General features: G+C 45.6%; 1 protein-coding gene across 2 annotated transcripts in view; it reads right to left on the bottom strand.

Annotated features, from left to right (window-relative positions):
• ARHGAP10 (Rho GTPase activating protein 10) overlaps positions 1–25802 on the bottom strand; it is a 998059-nt gene that overhangs the window by 404872 nt on the left and 567385 nt on the right. For both annotated transcript variants that reach the window (XM_078676901.1, XM_078676902.1), the window contains exon 13: positions 24814–24879. In XM_078676901.1, the coding sequence (XP_078533027.1) occupies positions 24814–24879 (66 nt within the window). The remainder of the gene's footprint in view (positions 1–24813; positions 24880–25802) is intronic.

Here is a 25802-nt window from a genome sequence, read left to right as displayed (position 1 = left end):
ACGCCGACGCCGAGGGCAACGGACGGAGAGAAGAAGCAACGCCGGATTCACAGAAGGAGAGACGCGACAAGCCAGGAGGCCCACGGACCCACGTGCCGCCCTGCCACACTTCCAGGGGAGAAGTGTGGCTAGCCAAGGTACGAGGGCGTGTACAGGGGTTGTTCACTGCACGGGGTGGGACAGGGTAGGACGAGGGTGGCCACGGAGCCCCGCACGCACATGCTCATAGCGACGCTGAACACAAGGTGGTGGAACCTGGTGATCCCTCACTTCCCCCTTCCCTCCTCTCATACTCGTTCCCTGGTCACCTCACTAACGAGGCTCTCCTGTGTCTCTTTTCTCCCTGGTTGTATCCGGAGCCTTGAAACCCCGAGGAAAAGGACGACGGGACCCTGCTGTGCCTCTTCCCACGTCAAGACGCCTCAATAGACAGAAGGAACCCTTCAGTAGACCGTGTCTTTGCCACAGGGCAAGCCCCTTCTGTTACCAATAAAGACCTTGTTTGGACTGCACTTTTTGGTCGAGTCCTTCCTTCCCCGGCCCCTCCGTCACAATTGGCGAGCCAGCCAGGAGCTTCAAAGGAGCCCCCCATTCGACACAGGATGGAGAATATACTGACCCAAATGGAAGCAGACCGGAACGCGTTCACCATGGCCATCCAAAGCCAGTCTGAGAACATTCTGAAACTGGCCGAGGGTCAGACCCAGTTAATGACTGTCATCGGACAAGGAAGGGCCACCGCCCCGCCCCCAGGCACGGTGGTTCCATTGCAGACATTCACCCCGGGTGAAGACCCCCTGGCGTTCTTCTTGAACTTCGAAAGAGCAGCAAGAGCCAGCGCATGGCCGGGGGATAGGTGGCCGTTCTACTTGGCGCCCCTGTTGATAGGGGAAGCACAGGCGGCCTATCAAACGGTGAACCGAGATGGCACCACTGCCTACGCTGTAGTTAAACAGTACATCCTTGACAGGTTGGGGGTGGACGAGGAAACCCATCGCACTCGGTTCCGGCAAGAGAAAGGGGCACCAGGGGATTTGCCCAAGACACTGTTCTTCAAGTTAAAGGAGGCCGCCGATCTGTGGCTCAAACCCCAGGACGGTAACATAGATGCAATTATGAATAAGATATACCTTGAACAGTTCATTGAAGCACTCCCTTATAGCACCCAGCGGTGGCTCAAACAACATGCGGGACTAACATTAGACCATGCCATAGAGATGGCCACCTATTACGCTCGGGCTCAAGGGAGACCGTATGTGAGGGAGCCCGAAAAACCTCCTAAATCCCTACCTCCCGGTAAACCGGAAAAGAAACCACTAAAACCCCTGCCAGAGCCACCTAGGTTGTGTGTACAAAGGCCAGAACTGCCAAACACAGGACCTCAATGTTATGACTGCGGGGAGTGGGGACATATAGCCCGGTATTGTAGGAAGAAGAAAGACAAAGAAGATGAACCAATGGACGTGAGCTACGCCCCCAGATCCATCCTTTATGCACAAGAAACCGGAACTACGTTCTATGTAAGGGTTTCCCTTAATGGCACTGTTATAAGGGCACTGTTGGACTCGGGATGTAAACATTCAGTCATAAGAGAGGAGTTGGTAGATCCATCAGCCCTCATTCCGGGGAAGCAGGTTCATATCCGTTGCGTACACGGCGACGTGAAGGCATACCCAGTAGCATCAGTCACTTTATACACACCTTCAGGAAAGGGACAACAAGTTACCTTGGGGGTTATGTCCAGATTACCCGAATCCATCATTATAGGAACAGACAATCCCTCCTTTTCTGTTCTGTTACTTGAGGTCCTCCAACACTTGTCTCCTCCCCAGGACACCCTACTAGGCTCAGAACCATGGGCTAGGGATACGCATTTTCGGACGGCCCAGTTGAATGATGCAAGTCTCACCAACGCGTGGCAGGTAGCACGTGATGGGAAAGATCCGTCCACCAAAAGTTTTCCTACGTTTGTGGAGAAAAATGGGTTGCTGTATAGAATCGCCAAAGCTGGTGTGGAACTCCAACTGTTGGTTCCGAACGACTTTCGCGACCAAATACTGTTCTTCGGCCATGCCCATCTGTTGGCAGGTCACTCAGGGGCAGAAAAAACGAGTCAGGCCATCTTACGTCATTTCTTTTGGCCCGGTGTTTACGCACAGGTCCAAAAATACTGTCAGGAGTGCAGGATATGCCAAAAACGAAATCCCTACACCCCACCTCCTGTACCTCTGGTCCCCATGCCCATCATAGGGGTTCCGTTCGATCGCATAGGAATGGACCTTATTGGCCCCTTACCTAAATCCTCTCGAGGTCATCAGTATGCCCTTGTACTTGTTGACTATGCAACTCGTTATCCAGAGGCCTTTCCGTTGAAAGCAGCCACTTCAGCCGCCATAGCCCAGAGGCTCGTGGAAGTGTTCTCCCGAATGGGTTTTCCCCGGGAAATCGTTACGGACCAGGGCACCCCTTTTGTTTCCCGTCTGATGCAACAAGTGTGTGGGCAGCTAAACATCACCCACATTAAAACATCTGTGTACCACCCCCAGACAGACGGATTGGTTGAGCGATACAACGGCTCCCTAAAGCTCACCCTAAAAAAACTTCTGTCTGGGGACGGGAAAAACTGGGATCAGTTGCTGCCCCTTGCCCTCTTTGTCCTACGTAGTCAGAAACAGTCCAGCTTAGGGACTTCCCCATTCGAGATGTTGTTCGGAAGAGCCCCAAGGACTCTTCTGGAAATAACAAAAGATAGTTGGGAAGCTGAGGGAGCCCAGGAAGCTGAGGCTCTATTAGACTATACCCGCCAGTTGCAGACCAGGTTACACAAGCTCAGAACACTGGCACACGAACATTTGGCCATAGCACAAACCAAACAGAAGGCCTTTTATGATAGGGGCAAGAAGTGGAGAATACTTGACGTTGGTGATTGGGTTCTTATCTTGTTACCCTCCTCGTCACACAAAATGAGAAAGGAATGGCAAGGTCCCTTTAAGGTCGTCCGAAAAATAGGGAGGACCACGTATCTTGTCCAGTTGGGAAGGGGAAAAACTCAAATGTACCACATTAACATTCTCAAGAAGTGGTTGGGCAAACCTCCCCAGAGCATTAATGTCGTATCTACGGTCCCAGACGTCACCCATACGGTTGGAGACACCCCTATAAACCCGGAACTGTCCCCGGAACAACGGGAAGAAGTCAGGTCTCTTCTGTTGTCCTTTTCGGGTATCTTCTCTGATCGACCGGGGCATACGCATCTGGCAGAACACCACATTTCAACTCTCCCTAACACCGTGGTAAAACAAAAACCCTACCGAATCCCCGAAGCAAGACGTCTTGCCTTCCAGAAAGAAGTGCAGGACATGCTGGACGCCGGGATTATTGTGCCCTCCCATAGCAACTGGTGCTCACCGGTAGTATTAGTCCCAAAACCGGACGGGAGCATCCGTTTCTGCATTGATTTTAGGGCCGTGAATAGGGTGTCCAAACAGGACGCGTACCCATTACCCCGGGTGGACGAACTGCTGGAGCGCCTTGGTGAGGCCCGTTACATCACCACCATAGACCTCACCAAGGGCTATTGGCAGATACCACTAGCAGAAAAAGATAGGGAAAAAACAGCCTTCTCTACCCCTTCGGGACACTACCACTTCACGGTTCTGCCTTTCGGGTTGCATGGGGCGCCAGCCACGTTTCAAAGGGCTATGGACACCCTACTGGCTCCGCACTTATCTTATGCGTCAGCCTATCTTGACGACATTGTTGTGTTCAGTAAGACATGGGACGAACACATAAACCATCTAAGAAACATTTTGTCTAGCCTAAAGGCGGCCAATCTCCATATCAATGCGAAGAAATCCAGAGTAGCTTTCCAGCAAGTCAAGTACCTGGGTTATCTTCTAGGGGATGGCCGTATCATGCCTCAAACCGAAAAACTCGAAGCCATCAGGGCGTTGCCGTACCCGTCCACGAAAAAAGAACTCAGGGCTTTCCTAGGGTTGGTCGGGTATTACCGCCGTTTCATTTCACAATTTGCCCACTTGGCCGGTCCCCTCACTGACCTCCTCGGAAAAACCGTCAGATCCTCCTCTCTACCGCCTCCTTCTTCCGCCCACACAACTGCCTTCCAAGCCTTGAAAGACGCTCTGACTTCCTCCTCTGTCATTGTGTCACCTGACTTCAACAAACCATTTATTCTTCAGACAGATGCTTCTGGGGTTGGCATCGGGGCCGTCCTCTCCCAGGAGGACGAGCAGGGTGTGGAAAGGCCTGTCCTCTTTATCAGCCGCAAGTTGTTTCCTCGTGAACAGGCCTATTCAACCATCGAAAAAGAATGCCTGGCTGTCAGGTGGGGGGTCGAGAAACTGAAGTACTATCTCGAGGGGAGGCCCTTTGTTTTGTACACCGATCATGCCCCCTTGACCTGGCTCCAGCGTAATAGGGGAACCAATGATCGGATTCTGCGTTGGTTCCTGGCTCTGCAACCGTTTCAGATTGATGTCCGGCATCGGAAGGGTTCTCTGCAGGGGAAGGTTGACTTTCTGTCCCGCTTTCCTGTTTCCCCCGATCGGGTCACTCCTGGGGGTGGGATGTGTCACGAGGACGGGATCCCCGTCCTGGACAGACGGGGCTTACCTTCTAACTTCTGTCCGTTTCCGCCCCGTCCGCAGGATCCCCTTGATGTGGCGTGGAGCGGGTCCGAGCTGCCTTCGCTGCCTCCGCTGTGGTCCCTCCCATCTCTGACGTCAGGGGGGAGTCCCCTGACGCTTCCACCGGTCAACCTATCCGGTGCGTCCACGTCATCGCCGACGGCCCTATCAGCAGAGCCGGAGGAGAATAAGGAAGTGCAGGAGACGTCCACAGGCGCGATACCCGACGGTAAGACGCCGACCCGCGAGGAGAACGCCGACGCCGAGGGTAACGGACGGAGAGAAGAAGCAACGCCGGATTCACAGAAGGAGAGACGCGACAAGCCAGGAGGCCCACGGACCCACGTGCCGCCCTGCCACACTTCCAGGGGAGAAGTGTGGCTAGCCAAGGTACGAGGGCGTGTACAGGGGTTGTTCACTGCACGGGGTGGGACAGGGTAGGACGAGGGTGGCCACGGAGCCCCGCACGCACATGCTCATAGCGACGCTGAACACAAGGTGGTGGAACCTGGTGATCCCTCACTTCCCCCTTCCCTCCTCTCATACTCGTTCCCTGGTCACCTCACTAACGAGGCTCTCCTGTGTCTCTTTTCTCCCTGGTTGTATCCGGAGCCTTGAAATCCCGAGGAAAAGGACGACGGGACCCTGCTGTGCCTCTTCCCACGTCAAGACGCCTCAATAGACAGAAGGAACCCTTCAGTAGACCGTGTCTTTGCCACAGGGCAAGCCCCTTCTGTTACCAATAAAGACCTTGTTTGGACTGCACTTTTTGGTCGAGTCCTTCCTTCCCCGGCCCCTCCGTCACAATGCTAAGATGTGACATTGCTGTAACTATTGGCCTAACATATTGTCAGTACTATTATGTGGAATGTGACTCACATCGTTATGACACAATTATGTAGGATACTACACCCGGCGATGTACTGCATTACATCCCTCTAATAAAAGTATGTTTAAAAAAAATAACAGAGAATGGCCCACTAGTACAGCATTATCAAGAAAAGACACACACAGCTGACAAATTGTGTTGGCAAGTCATTGAAAAAGCTAGAGTACCACTATGAGGTGGCGACATTTCCTTGATTTTACTAAGACAGGAATGTAAATGGATCGACCGGTGTAACTCGATCCGATAGGGTTTAATTTTGTATTTGTATTTGTAGGGGTATTTGTAAAGCGCGGCGGTCGCTCCGGAAGGAGCATCATGGCGCTAAGAATCCTTGATTACCGGTCTGGGGGCGGAGAGGAAATTAGATGGCTGCTTTAGCGAGATCATCGGGGAGGCTGAAGATCCACGTCTTAAGAACCTTTCTGAATGGTTTTTCTTGCGTTAATTGCCTGAGGTGTTTGGGCAGATTGTTCCATGCTTTGGTGGCCAAGTAGCTTAAGGTTTTGGCTCCCTTCCTCTTCAGATTATACTTAGCATGCAGGATGAGGTTGTCCTGGGACGAACGGAGAGATCGCCTGGGGGTATAGTGGGGAAAACGTTTGTGGAGATATTTTGGACCGGATTTATTAAAAGCTCTGAAGGCGATGATTAGAATTTTAAATAAAATTCTCTTGTGAAGAGGTAGCCAGTGTAGGGATCGAAGGGCTGCGGAGATGGAGGCTCTACGGGGCAGTTTGAGTACGAGTCGAGCAGCTGTATTAAGCACGCTCTGGAGTTTCGCAAGAGTGCTCTTTTTTGCTCCTGCCAGTAAGCCGTTGCAGTAGTCTAGTCGTGAAATTATGAGGGCTACTGCTACACTCTTTCTGGCGTCGAGAGGGAGGAAGTTGAAGAACTTTTTTAAGGATCTTATTGTCCCGAAACATTTGCCGGCTACCGTCTTAGCATGTTGGTCAAAGGAGAGATCTGAGTCGAAAATGACGCCTAGATTCCTGGCCGTAGTTACAGTTTGGGGGGGGGCGATTGAGTCGACTGGCCACCAGAGGGCTGGGCTGAAGGAGGTGTTCTTTCCAATTGGGATAATCTCCGTTTTATTAGAATTACATTTTAAATGATTTATGTTCATCCAATGGAAGACCTCCGTTAGGCAGTTCTTGAGGTTGAGTTCGGCGCTGGTGGAGCTACCATCTAAGGGCACGATGAGCTGGGTGTCATCGGCGTAGGAGGTAACAGGTATTCCAAAGGATTCGATCAGGGATAGGAGAGGAATGAGATAGATGTTGAAAAGGAGGGGACTTAGGATAGAACCCTGTGGGACGCCTGAGGAAATCGTTTTTTCTTTTGAATGGAAAGGGCCCAGAGCGACAGTCTGTGATCGGTCTGTAAGGAATGATTTTAACCAGGATAGAGCGTAGTCTGAAATCCCTATGTTCATCAGTCTACTGATGAGGATGGAATGGGAAATGGTGTCAAACGCCGCGGTCAGGTCAAGAAGGATGAGAATTGAATTTTTACGCTGATCTTGAAGCAGTTTGATCGTGTCTGATAGTTCTATCAGCGCTGTTTCCGCCGAATGTTTGGGACGGAAACCCGACTGCTGCGGGTGGAGTATGTTATTTGTTTCCAAGTGTTGTCTAAGTTCTTTATAGACCAATTGTTCGGTTATTTTGTCTAGGGCAGGGAGTAGTGAGATCGGGCGCAGATTGGTCAAGTCAGATGGTGATTTATTGGCCTTTTTCATGAGAGGCTTGACAATTCCTTTCTTCCACCGGGGGGGGACTATTCCTGTGTTAAGCGACGAATTGACTATTTTGTTAATTATTGGGTTGATCACGTCGATAGTTTGGTGTAGAATTCTGGGGGGACAGGGGTCGGAGGGGGAGCCTGATTTGCAGGCCAGGATGACTTCTCTAGTTTGTGCTAGAGTTACAGGGGAGAACCTGCTCAAGCTTCCGGAAAAGGAGTCCGAGGGAGGGGGGAGTGAAGAGGAACAAAAAGGGGGGAAATTGCTTTGGATGGAAACAATTTTTTCTTCAAAATAGTCGGAGATTTTATCGCAGAGGTCCTGTGATGGGGGTATTTCAGGTTGCAGTGCTTTGGGCTGGGTGAATGACTTTACAATAGAAAACAAGGTCTTTTGTTTTTGATGGGATTCTTTAATGGCGTTCACATAATAGGACTTCTTAGCAGATTTGATATTCGAAAGATAGGCTTTTCTTGTTTGAGTATATAGGAGACGATCGTCAATGTCATAGGACTTACGCCATTTACGCTCTGCTTTCCTACATAGTAGGTGAGAGGTGGCAAGGTCGGGGGTAAACCAGGGGGCATTGATTTTGGATTTTTTATGAGAGTTGCCTTGACGTTTGGGGGGATTTCTGGTTTTCATTTCGTGTGTGAGCCAATTGTAAAAGAGGTCGGCGTCGATTTCTATATTTCCGGACAGGGTCGGGGTGTGGGATTGATCCATAGGTTTAAGAGTCAGGCTTTCTTGGACTTTTTTCCAATTGGTAGGGTTGGAGGGGCGGGAGTTAGTGTTATTGCGAGAGGGGGAACATACGCTATGGATGTGGAACAAAATCAAGCTGTGGTCAGTCCAGACTTGAGGGAGCGGGGGTAGGGTGATGAGGGAAGAGAGATTGGTGCATACAGCATCAAGGGTGTGCCCATGCAGGTGGGTAGGATGGGAGACTAGTTGTTTGAGATTGAACATTTCGAGTGTTTGGAGGAAATTGGTGGCTTGGGGATCCGATTTGGAGTCGAGATGTAGGTTGAAATCCCCGAGTAGGGTGAAGTGGGGGTATCGGAGAAGAAACTGGCCCAGGGAGTCGCACAGTGAATCAAGAAAATCAGTGGCATTACCGGGCGGGCGGTAAATGAGGCCGCCAGAGAAGGAGGTTTGCTCGTTCAATTTGATTGAGAAACCTAGGCCTTCCGTGTTTTTTAGGGGCTCGAGGTTGAAGGAGTGGCATGGGAAGGTGTTCCTAATTATTATGGCGACACCTCCTCCTCTGCCTTTTGGTCTGTCCTGCCTAAAGAATGAGTAGCCATGAGGTAGGGAGGCAGCAATATCAGGATTGCTATCTTCTGTTAACCAAGTTTCGGTTATCATTAGGCAGTCTAGGTCCGAATCGCAGATGAGGTCGTGAATGTCTTGATTATGTTTGCACATAGAGCGTGCGTTAATCAGACCTCCTTTAAAAAGCGTTGGGGTGGTCTTGGGATGCAATAGGGGGGTGGGTATAGAGGCTGGAGGATTAGTGGGCGTCCAGTTGCAACTTTTACAGCTGATAGTGTCCGCAGGCTTTGTTAGATCGAGTATACAGGGGCAGTGTTTGCCACCCTGTAGTCGATAGAGGTCTTCAGGGAGGTACTTAATGATGGTTGGGGTTTGCGCAGAGTTTCGTGCGCTAGGCGCGGTCTTGGCGCGGACGGGCGCAGACGGGCTTGCCTTAGGCGCGCCTTCGGCGCGCAGACGGCGCTCCCGCTGCGCTCGTCCGCTGCGCTTGGTTGGTCGACACATTTGTAGTGGTCGGTGGGCGTGGCCTCGCAGTGGGCGTGGCTCCGCCTTTTGGCGCGCTGGCGCTGTTGTGATTTCCTGAAGGTGGGGGTTTGTTGTGAGCGCGAAGTGGCAGCGCTTCAACCCAGGTGAGACAGGTTGTTGTTGTGAGTTTAAAAACAGATATTTTGTGACAATTTTAAAAATAAATGCAGATAGAGCTAAGCCTCCGGCTTTCCGCCTCAGAGGAGATCAAGAATGGCTTACGTTGCGCTTTCCTAGCGTTTTTGTAGTGGTCGGTGGGCGAGGCCTCGCAGTGGGCGTGGCTCCGCCTTTTGGCGCGCTGGCGCTGTTGTGATTTCCTGAAGGTGGGGGTTTGTTGTGAGCGCGAAGTGGCAGCGCTTCAACCCAGGTGAGACAGGTTGTTGTTGTGAGTTTAAAAACAGATATTTTGTGACAATTTTAAAAATAAATGCAGATAGAGCTAAGCCTCCGGCTTTCCGCCTCAGAGGAGATCAAGAATGGCTTACGTTGCGCTTTCCTAGCGTTTTTGTAGTGGTCGGTGGGCGTGGCCTCGCAGTGGGCGTGGCTCCGCCTTTTGGCGCGCTGGCGCTGTTGTGATTTCCTGAAGGTGGGGGTTTGTTGTGAGCGCGAAGTGGCAGCGCTTCAACCCAGGTGAGACAGGTTGTTGTTGTGAGTTTAAAAACAGATATTTTGTGACAATTTTAAAAATAAATGCAGATAGAGCTAAGCCTCCGGCTTTCCGCCTCAGAGGAGATCAAGAATGGCTTACGTTGCGCTTTCCTAGCGTTTTTGTAGTGGTCGGTGGGCGAGGCCTCGCAGTGGGCGTGGCTCCGCCTTTTGGCGCGCTGGCGCTGTTGTGATTTCCTGAAGGTGGGGGTTTGTTGTGAGCGCGAAGTGGCAGCGCTTCAACCCAGGTGAGACAGGTTGTTGTTGTGAGTTTAAAAACAGATATTTTGTGACAATTTTAAAAATAAATGCAGATAGAGCTAAGCCTCCGGCTTTCCGCCTCAGAGGAGATCAAGAATGGCTTACGTTGCGCTTTCCTAGCGTTTTTGTAGTGGTCGGTGGGCGTGGCCTCGCAGTGGGCGTGGCTCCGCCTTTTGGCGCGCTGGCGCTGTTGTGATTTCCTGAAGGTGGGGGTTTGTTGTGAGCGCGAAGTGGCAGCGCTTCAACCCAGGTGAGACAGGTTGTTGTTGTGAGTTTAAAAACAGATATTTTGTGACAATTTTAAAAATAAATGCGGATAGAGCTAAGCCTCCGGCTTTCCGCCTCAGAGGAGATCAAGAATAAATAAATAGTCTTGGGGAATGGCGTAGGTTCATAAGTTTGAACTAACCATGCCCCCAATCTGAACTATTACAAAGCTGTTGTCTGAGATCTACGATTGGTACACATTTTGGGTTAGTCTATAAGTCTTATAGAAGACGTAGGCCATACAAACCACAGATAAATGTGCTTTAAGTTTGAACTGATGGATATCAATTTGCACCAATGTGTATAGATATCCCTTAAGTAACTTTGCTTTCAACCAGAAATATCATACAGCTGATACCTGAGATCCTCATCCATTAATTGTAGAAAGTCATATTGAATCTCATATAAATCACTGTTGAAAAAGATGTTTAGAATTACTGTCAAATATGATTTTCCAGCATAAGTTTCAACGGCTGAAATGACTATATATTGTCTAAACCTAGAAATTGATGTATGCATTATATTATAATCAAGAGTGGTACCACAATTAATTATCTGATAACTGATTCGGTTCGGTTCTAGTTCGCGCTATATAAAACTCTGCAAAAAAAAAAAATTGAGTGATATTTGTGTGTTACCCCGGATATTTGTTTGCATTATCGTTGCTTTCAATCACCACTACTACAAAGTCCATATCGGAGATTCTTATTCTTATTCTTCTGTGTCAGATATTCTGATTGTACCTTAGTAAGACACAAGTTACTGTTGACGATTTATGTAAAAATGTAATGTCTAGTATTTTGACAGTACATTTTTAAATGCCTAAATAGATCAAGAAGCATTTTCCTACACCGATCCACTTTAGTCAATAACATGGACGTGTAATTCATAATATGGTAATGCACAGTGAAAGACCTTGTCCGCACTCCCCTTCGAGATGGCCGCAGTGGAGTGAGGTTGACCCCGTGCACAGGTTCAAATATTCGTGAACTCCTTTCAGGTCAAACGAGTCATTAGGTCCACCATATTAACCACGGCTTACTTCAGCCGACTTGTTCGCACGGAGCACTGTTTTCTACGGCGCTTCCCCAAAGGGATTATCTTTGGGTTCTCGGACCAAGTAAGTAGAGACCTTGAGTTTATTACGGAGTAAGTCTGCACCCCAAACAAATTAACGATTGTCATTATGTTGTTGTGATTAGTTACGATTATCATTATGCCATCCCAGATTATGCGGTCACAAGACCTCACCCTGCCAGATCTGCGGTGAGTTATTTATTAAGCACCGTGCACTTTCTGGACTCTATTTTTCTATTTCACCTCAGACTCACTCACTCTGAGCAGATTTAGATTCCTGCAACTACTTCTATTTGAGTCACTATCGTAGCCAGCCTACTAGTTGAGTATACCAACACCCTCATTACCACTATACTGCTCCAGGAGGAGTACGATTACTGAAAGTAATCCCCTTAAATCCTTAGGTATCAATTCCATCCTGGAGGTAAAAGATTACAGGTTGCCACAAGAAGCTTGACCCTTCTCGGTCGCCTACCCTAATATTATACAGGTCCTTTCCTTCCATTTAGCAAGAAGTTGAACATTGATCGTATGCCGGAAACTTTAACTGATCGTCTTGAGGTAAACACCATATATGTATTCAGTTCCTTAGTAGCCCCCGCACACCACACAATTTTCCTACTAATATACATATCCATTACAGTGCACAGGAATCCCTTGTCCAGAAGAGACCCTAATATCCTCAACTATGTCAAAACGTCGTCAATAATAAATAAGCGTAGTCTTTAAGCACTAGAAAACAAATTTGGTCCTTGGTCTGGAAACTGAATAAGAATCTAAAGACATGCTTTCTCTCCAATAACCCTTTGTAAATAAAGTCACCTTGTTTGAACAACAAGTCACTTATGGTCAATTTACTGGGGTCACATATGTCACAAATATATGAAAAATGTATGTACTGTATATATACTCTGTGTGCGTACTTGTTTTTTTTTTTAAATAACTGTTTTGTAAATATTTTTTTGTTTGTTTATAAATAAATAAATAAACATGTTACTCATCTTCGGCTGAATTGAGTGAAACCAGCTAAGCCTCATGGGCTACCTATTGTTCTGATTTTGTGAATATTGAATGAAACTACATGTTCTGAATTGATTTGGTTACCCTAAGCTTACCTCTTCAGTTTAGGATTGAATCCTTGCTAGATCACATACTTGCTCAAGGTTTATTTTCATACTATTAAATTAATTCAACAACCAGGAGTGCGCCAGGAGGCATGTTTGCAGAGGGGTGGAAAAAGGGGGCGTGGCCTCTGAAGACCTCTTAGCAATGCAGCTGTGTGGGACTAACTGGAGGTAACAAGAGGGGTAGTTGGCCCCAAGGACATCCTGTGGGCCAACTACCCCTCCTGTTACCTCGAGAAAGTTCTACACAGCAGGATTGCTGAGTTCGGATAGCATACACGACCCTTTTCTCCACCAGTCTGCAATTGCACCTCTTGGCGCGCTCTTGGTTGGGGGATGTAGTCCTCTTTGCTGCTGGGGGTCCTTAGGGCTCAACTAACCTACCTGTCACCTCCCTTAAGCCCCACACAGTGGGACTGCTCAGAGGTGGTCGCAGACCACGCCCCCTTTTTCCACCACTCTGCAAATGCGCCTCCCGGCACGCTCTTGGTTGGGGGATGAAGTCCCTGTGCCTCTCGAGGGTCCCTGGGGGCCAACTAGCCCTCCTGTTATCTCTAGTAAGCCCCACACAGCAGGATTGCTGAGAGATGCTCAGAGGACACGCCTCCTTTTTCATCCACTCTACAAACACATTCCCTGTTCCCTGGGGGACCAAGTCCCAGGGGGAATGACCATTTTTGGGGGGATTTTCAAGAGAGGGTGGCCAAAAGGTGGCCCCCCTCCCGGTCCATTTTTGGCCCCAAGGACCCCAACCCCCGGGGTCAGGTCATTTCTTTTTTCATTTTTTTAAGATCTTATTTTATGGAGGGGGCCGCCCCCTCACCAGGCCATTTTTTTTGTTAAATAAAAAAAGGGACGAGAGCCTCCCAGGCCATTATTGACCCCGAGGACCCCATCCCCGGTGCATGGCCAGCAGGTTGGAGACCGCGGGGAGCCTGAAGGCCCTCACGTTTCTGGATGGCTCCTGCCTCCTGCAGGGAGCTGCTGATATGCCACCCACAGACCCATACCCAATCTACACCATAAAAATACCCTTGCCACCGCAAAAACCCATACACACTCTAAACCCTAAAAATACTTTTGACACCAAAAAACACATATCCACCCTAACCCCTAAAAATACCCTTGCCATCCAAAACCCTAGAGCCACACTAAACACTAAAAATATCCTTTCCCTCCCAAAAACTCATACCCACCCAAAAACCCATACCCACTCTAAACCCTAAAAATACCCTTGTCACCCAAAACCCCATACCCACCCTAAATCCTAATACCCTTGCCGTGCAAAAACCCTTACCCACCCTAAACATACCCTTGCCACCCAAAAACCCATATCCACCTTAAATTACCCTTGTCTTTTAATTCGCCTATCTCTGACACGTAGAGAACTAAAGTTTCGGTTTCTCTTAGAGGCACATGAGATGGCACACATTCAGATTAAACCAGGTGTTTGCACACTGCCAACATTTTTTAGAAGTGGAAAATATGAGATTGAAAAAACATAACCGGGAGAATAGATTTCCCCATTGGCTACTTTTGAAGCAGAGGAAATTTCAGGCAGGGGACACACACATTGTTGGCGTCAAAAATTGAGTTAAGCGCTTGGATCGGGTCTAAATGATTTTGTGTGTCTGAATTGTTCTACACGTCGGGGTTGCGGAGAAAAAAACGGACTCTATAATCTTTCGTGTTAAACGCGCACACATTTATAATTACAACGTACATTTCTAGGAGAATCTTTTCTATCCCATGTGTAAAGTATGTATCCTCCTATCTCACACCTGTTGTCTCCCTTCTAAACCTGAAAAGTAAAGTACTCATCTAGAAGTGGGAGGACGCCTCATTTTTTGGTAATAAGGAGAGAAAAATATTTCATAGAACTAAAAACATGTGCGCGATTTCCGGCTGCGTTTGAGATATACAATATAAATGATAAAAAAAAGGAAACCGAGAGAGGCTACGATCTGGGTGAGTAGTTGCGTTCCCGGGCACATTTACAAGAGGCGTAGTTATAAACAGGAACACGTGCTGCTGCTGCCACCTAGCGTCACATCCTGGACCTTACGATGTAACATCAGGTCAGCGAACAACCCATCCCCCAAGCAACACATGCTCCATCCGTACGAACTCGCTTTCAACACATCCACCCTGAAACAGTCCTTTATCTGTGGTGTGTGAGTGACCAAGCGGAAAGAGTAACTCCACTTTCCGGCAGAACGTAATGCTCGTCTTAATAACTGGACAGAAGTCAATATTCGCGGACCGCCATTCTACTACACGCAGGCACTCAGCTTTAAAAGCCAATCTCAGCTTCACTTATTTTTCCCTCTATTCTGGTTAAATCTAAAATGATCCTCTAAAGTGGAAAATGCACTTTTCATCATATGAGATGTACAAATGTGCATGCGTGTATTATTTAGCATGGCAGAGGATTTTAAATGGTCGGAGGTCGCCACTCTGGCGTAACGGCGGGCTGTGGTACTGATTGATTGTTTGAACAAGAGCAGAAAGTGCATTTTTCCATTTAGAGGAACCCTCAAACAGGGAAAACGCTATTTTGCCTGAAGCAAGGAAGATCATTGGCCCACTCCTGTGTGAGGGTGCATAATTAGATGCCGCCTGAAGAAAAGTGTAAGTATGTGGAGACAGTAAGCACCTTCTTTTTACTTGTGTTATAAGTCACAAATACCAGGCCTGATCGGCCCCATATCGGCAACAGATGGCGAGTGACAGACAGTGCTCCCCATTGACAGGCCTGGGTTAATTTGGTCATTTTAAAACAACCCATAAAAGCAGTTCACTGCCAGATGGAGGCATCTCACCCCAGGTGTGCAACTTCAAGATACATGGGTGGGTGCCACAGCCCATAATAGCTCTCATACAACAAAATACAGGAGTATAAACGAAGACAAAGGGAGATGAACAAGGAACCTTACACTCTGTGACTTGAAATCCAGCATTTAAATAAAAAAAAGTAGGCATCACCCACAGGTTCTGATCTGACTGCATAGATACAATTATGACTGTAATTTGTTTCCACCTCTGGGCTGAGCACTTCTAAATTGATCAAATATTTTCAAAGAATTTCAGCATATTTTCTTTCTTCCCATTTGATTTCAAATGTCATGATGTGAGTGGGGCTTAATCAACGCCTCTATATAGGAAAGGATGATTGCAAATGCCGTAAGCCTGTTTTAACATATCAGTGGTCTTTTCACATTTTCTTTTGATGTTGCAAATGTACAACATGTTGGGATGGGAATGTTCCCTGCATGGTGTACAATTGTATTCCCCTGTCCCGAGGGCCCAGCTGAGTGCATCTGGCATTCTGGGTTTTGATATTGGTCCTCGCCTCAAGCTAATCTAGTGTGTGCACAGAGACCTAGGCCTGTCCCTGAATAGGAGTGAGACCCTTTACTTCTCATGTGACTTGAAGGGACACGCCGAGCATCCTCTCATAGCACTGTGGACTACTGTCGTTGCCATGGGTTTACTAAATAGAGGAGTGTTGGCAGCGTAGCATGTTTTGTGAATCCATAGTTATGACTATGAGCAGACCTTTTTACCTGTGTCACTGGTGTGCAGACTTGTTTTCGCTCCTTTGTAAATGCTGCTTCTATGTGCTAACCCACATCCTGGTGCTAAAATCCAAAGTATATGCTGTGCATGTATGTAGCGTACAAGGTGCATTATGAAACACCAAACAATGAAAAGGAGCATACAATTATATGCAATTAATATGTGAAATAGAATCAATATCTTCAAATCCATAAAATACCAAACGTATTTAACAAGGAGTCTTGAAATTTCTTTTTCCAATTATTCTTTATTTGCCGTCATATGCGATATGCGTACATCTCCCCAGCCAACGCGTTTAATCCAACAAGGACTTCCTCAGGGCTGCAAAAACAATTCTGATCAAGGAGGATATTACTTTGAACCTTTGGGGATATTCGTTAATGGTTTGACACTCATTTGTCAGAACCACATACTTTGTTGATAAAACATTTGATTTGGGAAACATCTGATAGATGGGACAATTCTTATATCGCACGATCATAATCGATTAAAGATTATAAGAGGACATTTGATTGGGGATACTCTTAGGTAACTTTTGATGGATGAGATAGTCCTGATAGCATATGGTCTTTTCTGTTTATAGATTGGATATGAAAGCAATTATCCTCTAACCACATGAATAATCTGGACGCTATGGTATATTAACTTTAGAACAGAAGAAGAAGGCTTCAGCTATTTTCAAAAGATATACCTAAGTGAGTCCTATTTCTGCTAAGCTCTATTTAGTTTATGACATCAGGGAATATTAGATGAAGACAAATCCGACAGTCCTCTTAGTGCTGTATGTGATATGTACTAGTTCACACAAATTTAGTAATTGTTAGATAATTATTCTTGAATTCAAATAATGGCCTAGAGTCAGAACTACCCACCATCCGATTGGATGCAGGCTGCTCTTGGCAGTTGGCCTAACGGCTAGGGCGCTCGACCTCGGACCTGGGGATCTGGGTTCGAGTCTCGGTAACGACGCCAAAACCTCCTGTGATTCTGGGCAAATCACTTAATCTCCCCGTGCCTAAAAATGAAAGTAACTGGAAACGTAAAATGTAACGTAACTGGAAAAATATGTAAAGCGCTCTGATACCTGATTCGGTTCGGGTCTAGTTCGCGCTATATAAAACTCTGCAAAAAAAAAAAAAAAAAAAATCTTGCGGTCCATGGACAAATTGAGAGGACCAAGAGTGGCAAGAGATAAGAATGTGGTGATATGTTATTGGTGTGTTATTTGACGGATTGGACACCATTTATGTTTGATGCTAGCACTGTCCATGTATTTAATAAATATGGCTGCATTTTCATTAATTGTGGACATTAGGATATTGCTGTAAGATTGTATATAGGCAGGGGATCACACATGAGAGGTGATATGTGCCAAATGTTTTTGGAGTAGTAGATTGAATAGCTTTTTTCATGTCTATCTGGTCGTTGAGTTTTAGGTTTTCTAAAAAAAATGTTGTATACTGGAAAACTAAAAAATACACATGAAATTGTTTTTGCAGCCCATAGGAAGTCCTTAATGGAAGAAACACGTTGGATGGGGTGATGTATGCATATCTCATATAACTGCAAATAAAGAATAATTGGAAAAAGAAATTTCAAGACTCCTTGTTCAATACTTTTTGGAATTGAAGATACTGATTGTACTTCACATATTAATTGTGTAGATTTGTATGCTCCTTTTCATTGTTTGGTTCTAGAAAAAAAAGTTTTACTTTTATTGTGACTTCTAAGCGGTGGGGGTCACTAAAAGTTGAGCATTATATAGCAATAAACAAATTATACCTGTGCAGCCTACATTGGCCTACACAGCTGACAGTACAACTCTAATTGAATTATGTATAAGAGCGAACCAGAGTAATAGAGTCCTGTAGGATTCATTTGGGATTCTCCTGGCATAGTCTGTGCACAAGATAGAAGTGTGGTTATTTTCCCAGAAAGCAGAATTGCATTGCTGACATTCCTGAAGCTGGAGGAAGGAGACTAGACATTGGAGTGGAGAGAGAGAGAGGAGTCCAGGCTCCTTTAGTAATCCAATGAGGCCTTTTGCTGACAGGGACAGCTGATGTGCCTTCATGTAGCACTGACATTTGGTAAATGGCTGGGCTGAAGGGTTAGACTGCAGTCGTTGTTGCTCGAGGTTAAAGGCACCCACTTAGGTGAGGCCAGAATTTTGTCTTTCCCCTGCTCACTCTTCAGTGCGATTGATGACAGCCATTTGCAGAAAGCCAACGCCTCTTTGTGGTTCTGTTGGCAGCAGTCCAGACTGGTGACTACGCTACTGTGAGGAGCATCACTCTACACAAAGGCTGTATCTGGAAAGGACACTAGAAAGGAGAACCACCCCAAACGGGTTCTGAATGCATAGACAGTGGATCCACATCTGCTATCTACTTAGACCACATCAACCCCATGACTCGCGTGTTCTTCCAATTCCAAGTTAGCTTTGAAAAACGACAGGAGAGCTCCGAGGAGTACTCAGAGGACTGCTTTGTAACCAGAGCTGGTGTCTGCGGGACAGCCAGCTTCCCAGAGATGAGGGTACATCACCTGAGTCTTTCCTTGCAAGAAGATGCTGTTCCTCACACACCTGTAACATTAATCTATAGTAGGAAACAATACTTCATCACCCTATATATTTCAGGAAAAGGCATGCATATAACCCAAACGCACAAATGGGATGATTATGCGTGCTACTTTTACTTCAGAACCCACCATGAATCAATTGTACAGTGTGACAGAATACAAACAATGCACAATAATAACACATTTACATAAAATTCACGTAGAGATACATGATATATATTCAATGCAACAGTACTAAAACATAACTTGGTTTTTTTTACATATCCAAGTGCCCAACATATATTTTCAAATATAATAGTCTTTGTGAAATGATGGCTGACAGTAACCATTAAATGATAAGTTCAAAGTGCTAGTGACTTCTTGTTTCCCTCAGCGTTAAGGTCCTAAAGTACCAGGTGGTCAGAGTTTAATCATTTGGTCTTTAGAGGTGTCAATACTCCCCAGTACCTTCCTGTGTCTTTACTTGTTTTTGGGAATAGATCTCTCCTGACCATATTTCTATATAAACAGATGAATTTTGACCTTCACGATGGGCCTGAGAAACATTTAATGAAGGTCTTCCTCAGGGCAGGTTTTGTACATTTGTGGGACACATGCATGAACTTCCAGGAGGCTCCACCACACAAATTTGTTGGTGTGGAAAAGGATCATCTCTGTGCTTAATAATTCCTGTGGAGCTATATGCTTGATTTGACCCGACTCATGTAATTGAATCACTTCATGACTGGTACGGGAGAACCAAGGGGGTCTGAAGGAGAATCCTTGTACTGGGTGTTGGGAGTCCCTTGCGCTGTAGAGCAGCACTTCCAAGCTCTCGTCTCCTATCCTTAGTCCTGGTTAGTATACTCCAGCGGTCCTCCGTGCTCGATGGCCGTCTCACTTCTTCTTGTAAGGTACATCGCCTGAGTCTTTCCTTGCAAGAATATGCTATTCATCTGACCTGAAGCACTTGAAGACAGCCCCCCTGCTTAGAGGGAGAAGGAGCCTACCAGCCCTGCAGGAGGAGTATTTGCAGTGAGATCCCGGTGGTGGTGGGCTCTGCCAGAGGCAGGTGGACGGAGGATATCACTCTGCAAGGCCCAGATGTTGACAGCGACAGACTTCACTATTTGCAGTTCGAGACAGGAACCATGGCATTACAGCTGCCCGGTGCTGCTGTGATAAAGATTGCCAGCATGGCTGACCTGTGCCATTGTGGCCCAGAGGCCTGTGATTGGGGCAGATCCTATGCTGCTGTGACCCAAAGAACTGTTGAAGCTGCCCTAGGCTGCTACACCTCCTCCTAACACTGAGGCCTGCCTATGTCATGCTAGGCCTGAGACACTTTTGTAGAAATGTCTAATGCCCTGAAGCAGGGTCTGTGCAAAGCCTAGCACCCAGAGGCCAGCTCAAGTGCAGCCATGATGCAAGCCACTGTATGTCCAGGTTCCCTGTTTTGTCAACTCCAAGGGCTCTTAGTCATCTGCTCCCACTGCCACTCTTCAACCTGCAGTCAGAGGCGACCACATCGGAATCACAGCATGCTTGATCTCCCTGAAGTGGGATAGGGGCTGCGTGGTGCTGTTGGTTGACTGCTGCCCGACAGTCAAGCGCCTTCAAGACTTACAGTGATAAGAGAAAGGCTTCATGAACTTAGTTATATTTATTAAAGTATTTGTTTTAAACATAAAGCACTGAGTTGTACACTCAGTATTTGTTCTGATGTGTGATTGAGTTCTGAGGCCAAGCACCCCTACGCTATCTCCCTGAGAAGCCTGTGGCTGCTCAACTTCACTACCTCTGACAATCAAGTACTTAAGGGGTTGTACTTGGCCAAGTTTGCAGACGTACAGATCCTCATGTTTGAAGCTCAGTAGCTCCTGCTTGCCCTGTGATCCTTAAACAGGGTCTGACACCGCATGATCAGAAATCAAAACTACACTTGTGCCCTTATCACGCTTTCTTAGACAAAATAACAAATAAAACACTTGATGTCCAGAGCAGGTGGGAGTGAAAAGAAAGAGCAAAAAGATCAAGGGAGACATGAGAGACTGAAACAGAGAAAGAGACAGAAGGAGTCATCTCATGTGTTATGTACTACACTCAACAATGGTAATAAATGGAATAGTACTGTTGCCCTAAAGAACATGTTTGTGGGCCGTATTTATTTTCATTGCCATGGGATACATACATTTACTGAACTTACATGAAGGTTGCCCAAAGAAAAAGATCCACCAAGAAGCAACATGTACCTTACAACAGGCCACAAATTACCAAAATAACATCGTTGTTGCAAGAGAGTAGATGATACACAAAAGATTTTCAGGGCTATGACTGTGGGGAGCCTGCATTGCCCTGCCCCATACTATAATTGACCTTGTGGAAGCCAGCAATTTCACGTTGTCTAATTAATGCCAGATGTGTTTCCAGAAACATTGGAACTACCACAGCTACTAGACTCTGAACTTAAATCACAGTTTGGACAAGGAAAATATGAGCACAATATTTGCCTCCAGTCCGGTTGGATGTGCCTACCAAATACAAAGCACAACCACAATCAGCAATTTTCAAGACATGGACCAACGTTTGGATGATCCCAAATGCAGTTCCAGAGCTAGAAGGCCCCCACTGAGGACCATGGACATGAGGTCAGTTAGAATTCCCAAAAAATCCTCTGCTGAATACTACCTCCCACCCCCTCCACAGTGGCTAAAAGAGTCAACCAGAACCAATAAACATGATCATTTAGGGGCACTGATATCAATGTTGGACAAAGCAGTAACCATTTTTTCCAGAGGAAATTCTATTCTACCTCCAGGTATTTTTCAGGAGGTTGGATATTTTTTGCAGAATGTTTGCCATCTGAGGTTAAACCCTCCCAGCTTTTAGTTGTGACATTAGCTAATGACAAACTATGGCAGAGAGCAGCCAGGTTATAGTACCAGAGACGTTTTGTATCATTCTATCGGGTATGTTTTGCCAATTGCACGCATGTGGTGAACAAAGCCCAAAGCAGAATCGCCCAAATCAAAAGACCTCCAACACTTTCCAAATATTCTCATGTCTACCTCCCCAACAAGGGCCTTGGTGGCAAATGCTTTTAACAGTTCTTTTTTTCTCCTTTTAAGTAAAACTCCAAATCCTTTTTAAAGAAGAAGCAGTGATTATTCAGTTAATTGTGTGTAAGGACTAGCATCATACGGTATCTGTGTTACAAGCCCCGTAATACCTCCTGGAGTAAGCCTCAACTGCTGACCCTTGTTGCCTCTGGAAGTTTACCTTCTTGAAAGGGCTTTACTTGTTTCTTCAATTAGAGTACAACAGTATCTTAGGCTACATGAACATCAGCGGTTAACAACAGTGCACACAAAGGATACTGCCAAGTAACCACTGACTGCATCAGGATCCAGGGAAAATGGCAACTTAAGCAGCACACCAATCATGATCAGTTGCTTCGGACCTACCAGCCCAATTCAATGCCCATGGTGGCATCTAACCAGTATCAAAAGTAGGGATCACTCATAACAGAAATACAGAATACACTTTCTCCTTGGTCTGTCAGCAGCATTCAGTGCAGTTGACAATTGTGCCTTGCTTTGTATCCTCTCCCCATAGAGTCGCTCAGTGTATCCATTAGAGCTCAATACCTATAGCACTGTGGTTTAAAACTCTATACACGGCCAGTGGGATCTTTACTCATCCAACAAGACGTTGCCATACACCAGGACATGGACGACACACGACACTGCACCAAAGTGTCATCAGTTCAAGAAAATTATCATTTTTCTATCTGCTGCTGAACATTCCCCACTTGACTGCAACCTCCCAAACTAGGCAGTCTCCCATGCAACCACCCCACTGACCCATTATCTCACTACATTACTGTAATCATGTACCCTGAAACTAGGTAAATGATCTTGCCCGATTCCTTTAACCATGCATACTTACCACGTATTCCTGTTAATATAGTTATTTGCTAACATAACCTCCAATGAAAAATGAAATAAAAATAATAGACACGAACACAAACTCAATGTTTTTAAGAAAATATTAACCGATACAGGCATAAGCTAAACTCAAATTATTACACACATTCCTGAAACTTTCACTAAATGTAGCGATCTCTTTCGCCCCCACTGGTCATGACACTAAGTTACTTACAAAGATGAACTGAATACACACTGGTCTCTATAGAACTTACATGTTTACAAACATGCATTTGCAGAAACCATGGTATAGATGTAAATAATAATAGATGTGAATAATTCATTTCTGTACGAGTATTGTGCTAGCTTGAAGGAGCTTACAAAATGTTTTCTTGATATGCAGTCTATCAATTTATTTGGTTCCTAAACATCAACTAATCACGTTCATGGAGTACAATCCCTCATGCACAGACTCTGTAGTTCCGCTAAGTGCCACAATGTTCATAGAAAGGTAGCGTAAACTAGAAGATAAACTAGAAGATATCGGGTGTATCCACTTTACAACTGAGATATCAATCAGAAGCCACGGCTGGCTACTGTCACATCTGGCCTACTATCAAGCTGGGATAGAATAATAATGCCAAATACGCCAACATTGTCCCCAGTTCACCATTATTCCAGGATAGCCACCATAATGCAAAGGATACCCAGAATTAGGTCAAGACTGGGCACTATTATGTCTGGGAGGATCATCGGGTATGTCAGGGATAACAACGTGTACCATAACTGGTGCTCTTGTAAAGCGCTTTATTACCTTTGGGTCAAGTTTGCGCTATATAGAAAACTGCAAAAAAAAAAAAAACGATAAAGGCCCATAAAGATCCAAGGATAGCCATCAATGACACAGATAGCTACTATTATAACCAGGTTTCCCACAAGATAGACGGATGACCACCATTATTCCATGGATAGCCGCCACTATGGGTGGTATAATCACATAAGTGTTCTCGATGAGACAAGGCTAACAAGTTTTGAGTGGGCCAACAATATACAAGGGATGGCAACAATAATGTCAAAGCAGCCTACACTTTGTCAATGATGATCACCTTTTAGTAAGGCCACAATTATAGCAGGGATAACTACCACTATGGACAGGGTTGCCACCATCATGCTAAAGATGCTCACCAAAATGCAAGGATGCCACTAAAAGCCACCCTATGATAGGGCCACCACTACGCAAGAAATAGCCACTACAAAGACTCCGATGACCACCTATTTGCTATGGATCATCCCTAGTTGCAAGGTATACATCCTCCCTCACCATCCACAGACAGCCACCGATCCACATTTGGAGAGACAGACAGACAGACAGACAGACAGACAGACACACACATACACACACACCCAGCCACCCACCTACCCCCGAACGGGTCTATTCTATCACCTTCATGACTCGTATCGTCATTCCGTCACAGGAGGATTGAGGGACTTGAGCTACAGATCTCTACCCCCAGAGCCCAAAGGTGGCCTTAATACTTGCAGAAGAAAAAGGAAGAACAGGAGCAGGTACATGCAGCAACCGCTGCCATGCACTCATTGTCTCAGCTTCTCTTACTGTCTGACCATCGCTTAGGCAAATGAAAGGAGGGCTGATACTCGGGGCATAAGGGGGCTCGCTTACTCAACAAATTTAAGTTTGGGCTTAAATTGAAAGTGCTGCACTCAAATGCAGCAAGAGAGTGTGCATTACTTAAAAAAATCTCTTATGTGGTATACCCTCATCACTAGAGTGCTGCAAAATGTAGCTGAGTTTACTTCGTCTGTTTTCTTACTGGTTCCAACTTATGACAAGACCCTTATGTGGATAACAGAAACACAAGGCCCAAAAACATTACAGGTAAATAAGATATGTCAAAGGCACTGAATGCAAGGTTCAATGTATGAAAATGTAAGCTCTTGCAACTATATTTAAATTATTGCCGCTACTCTTCAATATTCATGTCTATCCCTGCATGACTTACTACCAACATTTACTACTTTTCTGAGTTTATCATTTGGATATTTTACTCAGTTTTACCTCCATTGATGTACATAACCTATTTTTTTTAATTTTCATGTCTAAAGATTATTACAATTAAAGTCAATGGCCAGCTGTCATATAGTACATAACTTTGTCTGTCATCTACGAAAAACAAATACAAGCATTCGCTGCTTTCCACTGAACCAAGCAAAAATGATGCACTGAGCGCTTTCTTTGAACATTCAATTACTTAAAGAGTATTTGGATTGCACATACCTCGTGTTTCAACTGCTTCAATACATTTTCTTACAACCGTGAATCCTATTTTGTCCAGTTGTGCACCTGGAAGGGAAACAATGTCTCATCAGTTATCGGCTGAATGGACTAACATTTTGCCTTAGTCTGATTTTCCTCTTTCTGTCTCTATCAAGCACAGCACTGTAAGATGGAGTAGATTTCTCACTAGATAACCAAACGCACCTTGGCTACTTCTCTTTTTATTGACTATTAGAATTAAAATATTTGTGTGAATGGAATGCACCCAAGAAAAAAACATCATTGGTGCAGTATCATATTGGTCAAACAACCCTGGCACTGAAAAACACGTATTTTCAAGTGGATGTGCACAAGTGATCAGGAAAATGTTATTACAGTAACATGGCTGACCTATCACCTAAAGCCGTATGCTGTGGCGGGAAGTTGGAAAGTTGGAAAGAAATGTACAGAGATAGTCGGAAATCTGTTGTTCTTCACAATTTTTCCTGTTCATTAAAGAGCTGTTGTTGTTAATTCAAGAATCTAGATGATATGGTATGGCACTGGAGACAAACAAAACCGTAAGTGATATGGCTTTCAAACTGACCTACTGTCAAAAAGGAGAACCAATTGTTCAAATTGCTAGACAACAGTGAATGGTCTTGGCAAGCTGGTGCAATGGTTTTTTTTTTGTTTTTTTAAAGTATCACCACATCATTTCATAAAATAAAAGGTAGGAAAAATAAATCATGTCTTCAATCCTGTCTTCAACTTAACGTTCGGGGCATGCTCTTGCAATAAACGTTGAACTCTGACATATAATTTAAATTGAATAGTACATGTGCTTCATAGCAGACCGATATACTTAAAACCGGTACAAAAACCTTTGCTGAGTTTTACTGAACATCAAAGGAAAATATGAGTCTTAATGACCAAAACAAAATATGTTACTGGCTTTTAATGACTGTAACCTAGAGACAAACACACATAGATGCCTTAAAAATATAGGG

The sequence above is a fragment of the Lissotriton helveticus genome, chromosome 2_1, assembly GCF_964261635.1.
Source record: "Lissotriton helveticus chromosome 2_1, aLisHel1.1, whole genome shotgun sequence".
NCBI lineage: Eukaryota > Metazoa > Chordata > Amphibia > Caudata > Salamandridae > Lissotriton > Lissotriton helveticus.
The sequence above is the reverse complement of the archived record's forward strand: the minus strand, read 5'-3'. Positions and strand labels throughout refer to the sequence as shown.